Source organism: Culex pipiens, chromosome 3, assembly GCF_016801865.2.
Source record: "Culex pipiens pallens isolate TS chromosome 3, TS_CPP_V2, whole genome shotgun sequence".
NCBI classification, from domain to species: domain Eukaryota; kingdom Metazoa; phylum Arthropoda; class Insecta; order Diptera; family Culicidae; genus Culex; species Culex pipiens.
Window position 1 is genome coordinate 23,413,496 of NC_068939.1, and position 10,206 is coordinate 23,423,701.

Here is a 10,206-nt window from a genome sequence, read left to right on the forward strand (position 1 = left end):
AAAAATCCGTACAGTTGGTAGCCTTAAACATGGGTCATTCCTTCCCAAGTGACCACGCGTCCAACATCGACCTTCACCAATTCTGCTCATATTTGGCATGGGGGTTGTTTTTGCCCTAAAAACAAAGAATCCCAAGTTTGGTGACATTTGGTCCACCCCCGCGCCCGTGGCACCCCCCTCTTTTTCTGAGATTTTTGAAAAACCTCATTTTTAAAATGCATTTTACTAAGAGAAAAGTCTACAAAAAGTGAACTTTTGGGTATGCATATTTGAAGATTTTTTGATGTAGAATCGAATGGCGCACTCAAAATTTACGTACAGTGTTGCCAGATATGAAAATTTTGCGCTTTAAGTTTTAAAATGCATTTTTAACCCTTTGGACGAGCACTTACGGGAAAACTGACAATTGCATTCGATTGCTGAGAGTTTTTTACATTAAATTCAATAAAAACCTCAGGGTAAAATGAATACATATAATACATACATACATACAATACATACATATATAAATTCAATTTTGGGACATTCACTCGCTTACGCTAAGAAATTAAAAAAAAAAAAAGAATATTCAAATTTCAAGGCCTACTATGCTCTCACGCCAAGTACTGTTGAAAATTGATGGTTAAGTAAAACATTTGCTGTGCAATACAGAGCTTTCCAACTTTAAAAATGTGATATCTCAAGAAATATTCATTTTACCCTGAGGTTTTGATTGAATTTAATGTAAAAAACTCTCAGCAATCGAATGCAATTGTCAGTTTTCCCGTAAGTGCTCGTCCAAAGAGTTAAAAATGCATTTTAAAACTTCAAGCGCAAAATTTTCATATCTGGCAACACTGTACGTAAATTTTGAGTGCGCCATTCGATTCTACGTCAAAAAATCTTCAAATATGCATACCCAAAAGTTCACTTTTTGTAGACTTTTCTCTTAGCAAAATGCATTTTAAAAATGAGGTTTTTCAAAAATCTCAGAAAAAGAGGGGGGTTGTTTTTAGGGCAAAAACAACCCCCATGCCAAATATGAGCAGAATTGGTGAAGGTCGATGTTGGACGCGTGGTCACTTGGGAAGGAATGACCCACATATGGTTTTATAGCGCGACGTCACGAGCGCACACGCACACACATTTTTACAGAGACACACGTGCGAAAGCCAAGCTGTCTAACCTCAAAACCGAGTCGGCGCAAAACCTAATAGTTCATAGCACCATTTAAAAAAAAAAAAACCTTCTGGGATCGAATCCAGGCCGACTGGGTGAGAGGCAATCACGCTTACCCCTGAACCAAGGGTTCCGGTCAGTCATTAGATTTCTAAAAAAGTGTCCACGTGGTTTATAAATAGTCTTCTGCTGAATGCAACCAGGAGCGACCCGATTAGTTGAAATTTCCCGGAGACCTGGGGACATTATGAACATTAATTTGAGACCAAGAAAAGAATATTTGATTTAAAAAAAAAACGTTTTTGGCGAATTTTTATGTTTTAGGTCGAAAGAAGTAGTTCTCTTTTCCACGATTTTCATCGTTGTATTATTTTTTATTTTGATGAAACTAGTTCATACATTCCTTATTCCTAGATCAAATTTTCAAAAGATCCTTTCTGCATAGGAAACCCATAAGGGATAGGTTGTTTTGAAAATTTAATCTAGATTTCAAAAGAAGCAATTTTTAATTTTTCGTTTTTCCATAAAATTTTGCTGGTTGCAGAAATGGGTACGTAAATACACTCAACCCCCGATGGTTGGTTACTTTTTCGTTTGACACTTTTTAGTTTGTACCCCGTTGGTTTGACAAAGTCAAACTAAAAAGTGACGAACTGTCACTTTTTACGCGGCGCTCACGCACACTATCAAAACAGACGTTTGGTCAGAGAGAAGGGTTTGGTTTGGTAGTTTGTGTGAACTCCGTGTAAAAGGGGTGTCAACTAAAAAGTGACCCCGTTCGTTTGACAACAGTTGGTGTCAAACCATCGGGGTTTGTGCGTAGTATGTAACAAGAGAATGTTAGGAATCACTTATTATGTTGATTCTTCTTACGTATGAATATTTACCAATTTGACTCACCTTCTCACGCAAGAAAATAAAAAAAAATCAAGAAATTTTCCAACGATTTTTAAAAGTAAGGTTAATATTCTTGGTCACTTTTAGCAATTCACTAAGAATTTTAGCCTTAAACCTTGAAAAAAAAAATGTGAATAAATTTGATATTATTGATAATAATCAATTTTAGGAGGATTTCGGATATCTTTAAAGAAAAGCTATAGAAACGTTAGCTTTTTATATGAATTTTTATTTAATTTTCATATATATGTAATAATAATTAAATATACATTATTTTTATTACTTTTTCAATTTAATATAGTTATTTTTGTCGTCTCCTTGCCTTCTTCTCGTTCATATTTCATGTTTTTTTTTCTTTTTTGAATTAATTACCTCATAATTACTCAACGGTTGTGTGTGTGTGTTTTTCTTTATGTCTATGCGTGTGTGTTATTCAAACGTCACCGTAATGCGTCCGTTGTGAATGTTTCGCTCATGTTAAATATGTTGTTGGTTTTTTTTTCCGTTATTCAATCATTGTTTTGAAGTTTTATCATGCGTGTATTTTTTGTTGTTGTGTGTGTAATTCTGTTTCTTTTTTTCATTCATGTTTCGTTACTTAGTTCCTTAAATGTTATCCTGCGTGTGTCCTCTTCTCAAACAGTTTTCCATTTTGTTTGCTCTTCAGTTCGTGTACCGCCCTCTTCCTCAATCTCTATCCCATTCAGGAAGTGTTTTTTTTTTAATTTACTCTGTTGTTTTTTTTTTTTTGTTCGCCTATATACTATATCCAAGGTTTGGGGGAGGGGTTCGATTACGGGAAACCAAATGAACATGTTTCGTCGTCTCTGTGTTCGGAGCCTATTTGGATTGGTTTGTTTTGCTATCTTTCAATGTAATGTTTTTCAACTGCGTTGGATAATTGTTTTCGAATTTTATTAGTTTCTCGATTCAAGTTTAATTCCCTTACTCTCTATCACACATTTTGCCACAATTGTTCAGTTCGTGGAATGAAGGTAAACCTTTTATTTCTTGCTATTTTTATTTCTCGAGCGACAAAATGTTCAATTTCTAAAAACCAAGTCAGCGCAGAATGGTCGTCGAAAGTTAAAACCCAGACTTTGTAGACAGAAAAAGAGAGAGAGAGAGTATTTCTTCGCTTAGAAAGTGCGTTAAAATTGGCAGTATTGAACGGGAAATGTCAAACTTGGGTAAAATAAAGAAGCAGCCGGCAAACAGAATCGACTCATTATCTAATCGCGCCGCGGCAAGGTGTGAGCCCTGTCACCGGTCTCGCCTTTTTTCCGATAAGATTGCAGAAAAGCCCGTTTCGTTTGAGCAGGGTGTTCACAGAGGGGGTGGTCAAAAGAAGAGGAAAACCATTCTCCAAGCGAAATTTTGTTTGTTTTGTGTGTGAGTGTGTGTGTGGGAAGATGCGAGGGTAAAACTAATCTATTGAGCGCGTTAATAAAGTTGCTACTACTGCAAAGTTTCGTCCTCTTTCCAAGGTGGTAAGAATTCATCGAACTCGTGAGAGTGTGTGTCAGACTAACATTATCTAAAAAGAGTGTTTTCCATTTGTTTTTGCTTTATCTATGTTGCAGGCCAAACGTCGGTGAATTCGAGTTTCTGAGTTGAGTTCTAATACGTGTTTTGCGTGAGTTTTTTTTTGTTTAATTTTGCTTTTCTATATAATTGATTTTTTTCTTTCTTTTTTTTTTTTGTCACTAGAGGTTACACTTTACCCTTTTTAATTATTCCCTACCCAGCGATGAATTTACAGCGATGTTATCTCTCGAAAGCGTTCGTTCAACGGTCTCACGATTGATTTTGCGAACTAGTTGTGTAAAGAGTGTCTGTTTGAATGTGGTTGCTTGTTTATTGTAAAAAGACGATGTTTTGCTTCGAATATTTGCTGCTTGATTTTCGCGTTTTTTTTGCTTTGTTTTTGAAAATTATTAGTTAAATTTGTTATAATTGTTTCGCGGTTTTGTTACACGTAGCTCTCACCATCAGCTCCCTCTATAGAACGGTGCATGTCTATAGAAGTTTCCCTCCCCCTCGTGTTCCAGCGGGCTCGCCCACACGAAATGTGTATATTCTGCTTCCCGGCCATGCACACACAACACTTACCTTAAACACACCTTCCTCCTGCATTCTGCCTTACTGCGTTTTCAGCTCCTTCCCGATGCTGTACGACACTATCTTACTCCAGTCGATTTTCGTTCTAGTCACGGGCAGCTGTCTCCGGAGCGCCTTGAACGTCGTGTCCGACATCGTCTGGTAGTTCTCGGATATTGCCGTCTGGTAGTCGTGTTCGCTCTCCTCGATCACCCGGATGATTTCCTTCGCCGTGGCGGCCTCGTTCGTGATGACCACCGTGTCGCGGAACTCCTTCGACGACACCAGCTGCACGTTACCGTCCTCGTAGTAGTGCACCTGCAGCTTGAGCAGCCCCTTCAGTTCGGCCGTGCCGCCGCTGCCCGAAGCCGGGAACGTGATGGCCCACACGGAGCGCCACCGTCCGTTCCAGAAGTTTTTCGGCTGAAACTGGTGATCCTCGATGCACACGTTCAACGTGATCTGGCCGTTGCTGGTCCGCCCAAACACCGAGCACGACCCGTTGCGGTAGTGGTTCGCACTGTACGTGAGCGCCTCGATGTCCAGCATGGCGCGCCACTGCTCCGAGATGAGGTCCCCGTCGGCGTTCTGCAGATCGGACGCCTCTTTGCGCAGGTGGTCGAATTTGAAGCTTTGCTTGGAGCGCGGGTCGAGGAACCGGCCACCGCCTGGAAAAAAAAGGGAGAGCGAAACAAAAACAAAACGTTAGCACAGGTAGGGCTTCACATCACGTGAGTCACGATGACTCAATTGAGAGTACAACCGTCTACAATTTCATTACAGCTCGAATCAAACCCACCCAAAGAAAAGAAGAAGCATAAAACGAACAAGGCGTTGATAACAGAGCAAACGTGGTCCACGCAAAGTTACTTTAAGATAAGCGGTGTATGCCCGCACAATCTCATGGTCTCTCGGTTGGCTTGCTTCGTAAGGCGCGGTGTGGCATTGCAGAAGAACCGTTTTTTTTGCTTGTTGAATGATTCATCGAATGTAAACGTGTAAAATTCAACTGGAAAACCACTCAGACTGCTTGAAAGATTCCCGGAAGGGAAAGATTTCCAGGTTATTCTTGTTTGTTTTAAATTGCAGATTATGGATTTTTTCGCTATATTTATGATACATACTTTAACTCTCTAAGATAAGACCCATCCCGGGCTAAGAACTAAACTTCTACTAAAAATTACCAAACATTTTGAATCTGTAAAAGCGTTGCTCTTAATTCTTGGATTTGACGATTTTACTTGTAACAACGTACAAAGCATTTTTTGATACCTTTTGCTTAAAAATTTGGAAAGTTGGGAAAGCTGATTTTTTTTCAAAATTGAGATTTCTATCTATAAATGTATTGATATTTTGCAATTTTTTTATAGTACCATTATGGATATTAGAGTGTAACAATAATGACATTTTGGCGGGCATTCAGGGGTTTGTTCCGGTGGGCATACTGAGCCCAAATTCCCAAATTGATTGGTCGTAACAGGAGCTGGCGCTCCGCCCTAAAATTTTAAATGGGATTCAACTAGGGCGTCCAATTTTCCCGGGTTTTGAATTTCCCGGGAAACGGGAAAAATATTTTTGAAATCCCGGGAATTCCCGGGATCCCGGGATTTTTTTTTCAGTAATTAAATCTTTGTTTTCATTATATTTGTTATGTTTTCAAGTTTAAAATCATAGAATTAGCTTAATAATATTAAATTATGATAATCTACACTTCAATCTAAATAAGGACGACAGTTTTCAAATAGCCTATAAGAAATTAAAAATTGATAAAAAAATAATAAATAAAAATGATATATTTTTTTATTTGCGGTCATCAGTCTTTATGAAAATATTTCCTTATAATTTTTTATATGACATGAGTAAGCTGTTTTACTCATGTCATATAAAAGTTTCTTTTATATTTAAAAAAAAACAAAAAACGACAACAAATAAAATTATACCAGTCAATGTTGAATTTTTGAATAGTTTTGAGTTCATTGTTTTATATAAAATATATTTAACAAATTAACTTCAAGTTACTACCGCCAACCGGAGGAAAATCGGGTCTGATGTCTGAATAGGTACAGGAGATTTTAGAGCAATACATTTGGAAATCGGTGTACTAATTGTTTTGTTCTGTTCCTGTTTTAACCGAAGTCATCCCAAATGTTTGATTAAAAATATTTTAACAAGAGATTTTTTTTTTAAATTTTAACTCGTAAACATACGTTAATATATCCATTCTATTTAAAAAATAAAAGAGAATAAAATTAAAGCGCTAGGCAGTTTTGTGAACCTGGTAACTAAAATTATAAGAAAATAAATGCTGATATTTGCCGAATACAAATTTAAATTAATTTTATCGATTATTTAGTATTCAGCTGTTATTCTATGTTCATGCTTCGATTACTTAGTATTCTACTATTTCCACAACAAAATCTGAATTTCCAGAACAAAATATGATTATTTTTTTCAATTTCGGGAATTCCCGGGACAAATTATGGAAAATCCCGGGATTCGGGAATTCCCGGTTTTGGGAAAATCCCGGGATTTTTGTCCCGGGAATTCCCGGGATGGACGCACTAGATTCAACCCGTAAAAATCCTTTTTTTCAAAAATGTCTATTTTTGAGGCCCTTTGGCCACCAATGCGTTTACCAAAAACATCACTGGCGTGTAGGCCAGATCCTTGCGCATCTTTTAAATCAAGACTAACATTTTAAAAGGGCCAAACATTGAATATTACGCCCATTTAAAAAGCTAGTCTTGATTTATTTTTTTCAAAATATTTTTTTCGAAAAGAACGAAAAATTTCACGAATGTTTCATGTTTTAACATCGAAAATCGGCCCATCAGTTGCTGAGATATCGACTAAAAATTAAAAATGGTCACTCATGGTCACTATTTTTAAAAATTGAAAAACTGCAAATATTTCGCTAAAATCAAACTTTCGGTGGCTATATCTAGAAAACAGAGCCCTTTATCAAAAAATATGTAAAGTACTTTTCGATTGCAAATTCAATTTTGCATTAAAAAATAATGTCAAACTTGTTTTGCATGAAACTTCGATTTTTTCCAAAAATCACTATATTTTCAAAAATTCATAACTCGGCGGCAGATTTTTGACCATGTTTCTCTATGGCTCAAAAGTTGCGGATTTTTGTCCCCTAAAACATATCAAAAAATCTCGAAAATCAAAAAATACGTATTTTGGGAAATTGAGTTTTAGTAAAAAAAAAGTTGATAAAAAAATCCTCAAATTTTTTTTTCCGTGTACCTATTTTTTTCTCAAAAGTCCTCAACAATACCTACAACTTTGCCGAAGACACCAAATTGATCAGAAAATTCACTCAAAAGTTACAGCTGTTTGAATATTTACATACCATTTTTGTATGGACAGCAGCCAAAGTTGCATGGAGACTTGTATGGATGAACCAATGACACAAAATAGCTTATTTCGACGCCAACATTTCAAAAAGCATCATGTACAAACCATGCGTTTTGAGAAAAACGCATTTGAATGTTGAGCATCCATTTTCAATTCCCATTTAAATATAAAAGCAAAATAAGATGTTCTAATAATAACAAACGATGAAAAACGTTGCATTCATTGATAATTGATCATCCAAATTCAATAAAACATTATTTCCGTCGTTTTATTTAAGAAAAACAAACATAACTTCTTTTGAAATCACCAACGTCTATATCACCCTGCTGTTTATGAGGGGGACGCTTTGTTATGATTCGTTTTTCTTCGCAGAATGTACATGGCGCTTTGTTCATGATGCTTTTTTTTCGTCACGAGATTTATGTAGTCTTTTGTTTGACAGGTTGACAGGGCTATATAAACAGGGACTGCTGATGGCAGAGATTCTGTTTATGTTACTTTATTTAAAATCATGATTAAACAGACTTTACTGAAGTAACTTTTGCTCATTTTTGGTGGATAGGTAGCTTATTAAGAGTACTTTTAGAATATGCAATAACCCAGAAAGTGTCAAAATGTACATGATGCCTTTTGAAATGTTACCGTCGATTTGGTCATAGGGAAGGCCCCCACAAAGTTTGACCCAAATCAAAAATACAAATAAAATCCATTTCCGGTTTTGGCAGAGAATTGCTCTGTATCTTTTTTTAGGGGCAAGCTACCACCATACTCTCTTCGGCAAAGTTGTAGAGCACATTCCAGAGCATCCGAATATGAGTCCGGTTTTGATATAGTATGAAACGTGGATTTGATAAATATTGAATTCCAAAAATATGGGTTTCTCCATACAAATTTATATGGAAAATTGAATCGCTTTGCGCAAAGTGAGGACTTAACCAACCGGTCCCAAACTTTGGGGAGTTGTTTAGGACCCTAAAAGGAACTGAAAAAGTGCTGTGCTCACTAAATTGCGCGTTTCATTTGATTTTTGTGAAAAGTCCAATTTTATAAAGGAATATTTGATTTAGAGTGTAACTGGGATAAAGGAATACCTGCAAACTTGCTGAAGACACCAAATCGATCAGAAAATCCGTTCCCAAGAAACAGATTTTTGAATATTTTCGTTGCATTTGGACAGTTGTCAAAATTACATGGAAACAATTAAGGACGTACTAATATGCAAAATGACTGCTTTTTTTAACGGTGCACATCAACCAGAGCTGTGCACCCTTAAGAGCGAGTTTTTCACCAATGTGTAACAGGTCGTATCGAGGTGCTCCGATTTGGATGAAACTTTCAGCGTTTGTTTGTCTATACATGAGATGAACTCATGCCAAATATGAGCCCTCTACGACAAAGGGAAGTGGGGTAAAACGGGCTTTGAAGTTTGAGGTCCAAATTTGAAAATTGATTTTTTTAAAACCTTAATATCTTTTTGCAACAGCTTCCAACACACATACTCTTATAGGTCAAAAGTTAGGGAATTTCATGGACTATAAGCCTACGGTAATAACTTTTTGGCCAATCGCAGTTTTTCTCATAGTTTTTCGATTTTTCTGTAACAAACATTTTACATCGTTAGTTTTTGTTCTGTAGGCCGCCATAGCGGCACTTTTTGGTCTCAATTTTGTCATTTTCGGAATCCTCGGAAAATTTGACATTAGTTTGAAGCATTGGAGTTTTATATTTGATTTTAAAGAATAATTAAATAATCGAATCGCTCAGCTGACATTTTATGCTATTAAACAAAATAAAAGTTATGCCGTCAAGTACGGTATGCTGATCGAATTTAAATAGATTCAAAATGTTTATTCAAACACTTTTAACAACAATAATGAACAAAATTAAGAAATCAATAATTGAAAATTTCTTTAAAAAAAAAACAAAAAATTAGAAATTCTTAAATTCTGAAACTAGAAAAACTAAAATTAAAAAAATGTAATTATGAAATAAGGAAATCAAAAAATTATGTAATCATGAAATAAGGAAATCAAAAAAATCAGGAAATTAGGAAACCAGGGAATTAGGAAATTTGGAAATTATGATATTAGCAAATTAGTAAAATATAGAAAATAAGAAAATTTAGGAAATTATGATATAAGGAAACAAGGAAATTAAGAAATTAGGAAATTAAGAAATTAGGATGTTAGGAAGTTGGGAAATTTGGAAATGAGAAAATTAGGAAGTTAGGAAATTTGGAAATCAGGAAATTTTTCAATTAGGAAACAAGGAAATTAGGAAGTTAGGAAATTAAATTAGGAAATTAGGATATTAGAAGTGTGGAAGTTAGGAAATTGGGAAATTAGGATATCAGGAAACTAGGATATTTGGAAATTAAGAAGTTAGGAAGTTAGGAAATTAAGAAGATAGGATATTAGGAAATCAGGAAATTAGGAAATCAGGAAATTTGGAAGTTAGGAAATTAGGAAACTAGGAAATTAGGAAACTAGGAAATTAGGAAACTAGGAAATTAGGAGTTTAGGAAGTTAGGAAGTTAAGAAATTTGGAAATATGTAAATTAGGAAATTAGGATATTCGGAAACTAGGAAATCAGGAAATAAGCAAATTTGGAAATTATAAAACAAGGCTGGTACAAATGATTTTTTCTTGAATTTTTAAATTCTTAAATTCTTAAAATCTGAAAAT

At 35.5% G+C, this 10,206-nt stretch overlaps 1 protein-coding gene across 1 annotated transcript; it reads right to left on the minus strand.

The window, feature by feature from the left end:
- Positions 1 to 2,263: 2,263 nt before the first annotated feature.
- Positions 2,264 to 4,851, minus strand: LOC120418909 (F-actin-capping protein subunit alpha; the record flags this gene model as incomplete). The annotated part of the gene is made up of 1 exon (XM_039581436.2): positions 2,264 to 4,851. A coding segment is annotated over one exon (654 nt), but the record flags the coding sequence as incomplete, so codon positions are not given.
- Between the last annotated feature and the right edge of the window lie 5,355 nt (positions 4,852 to 10,206).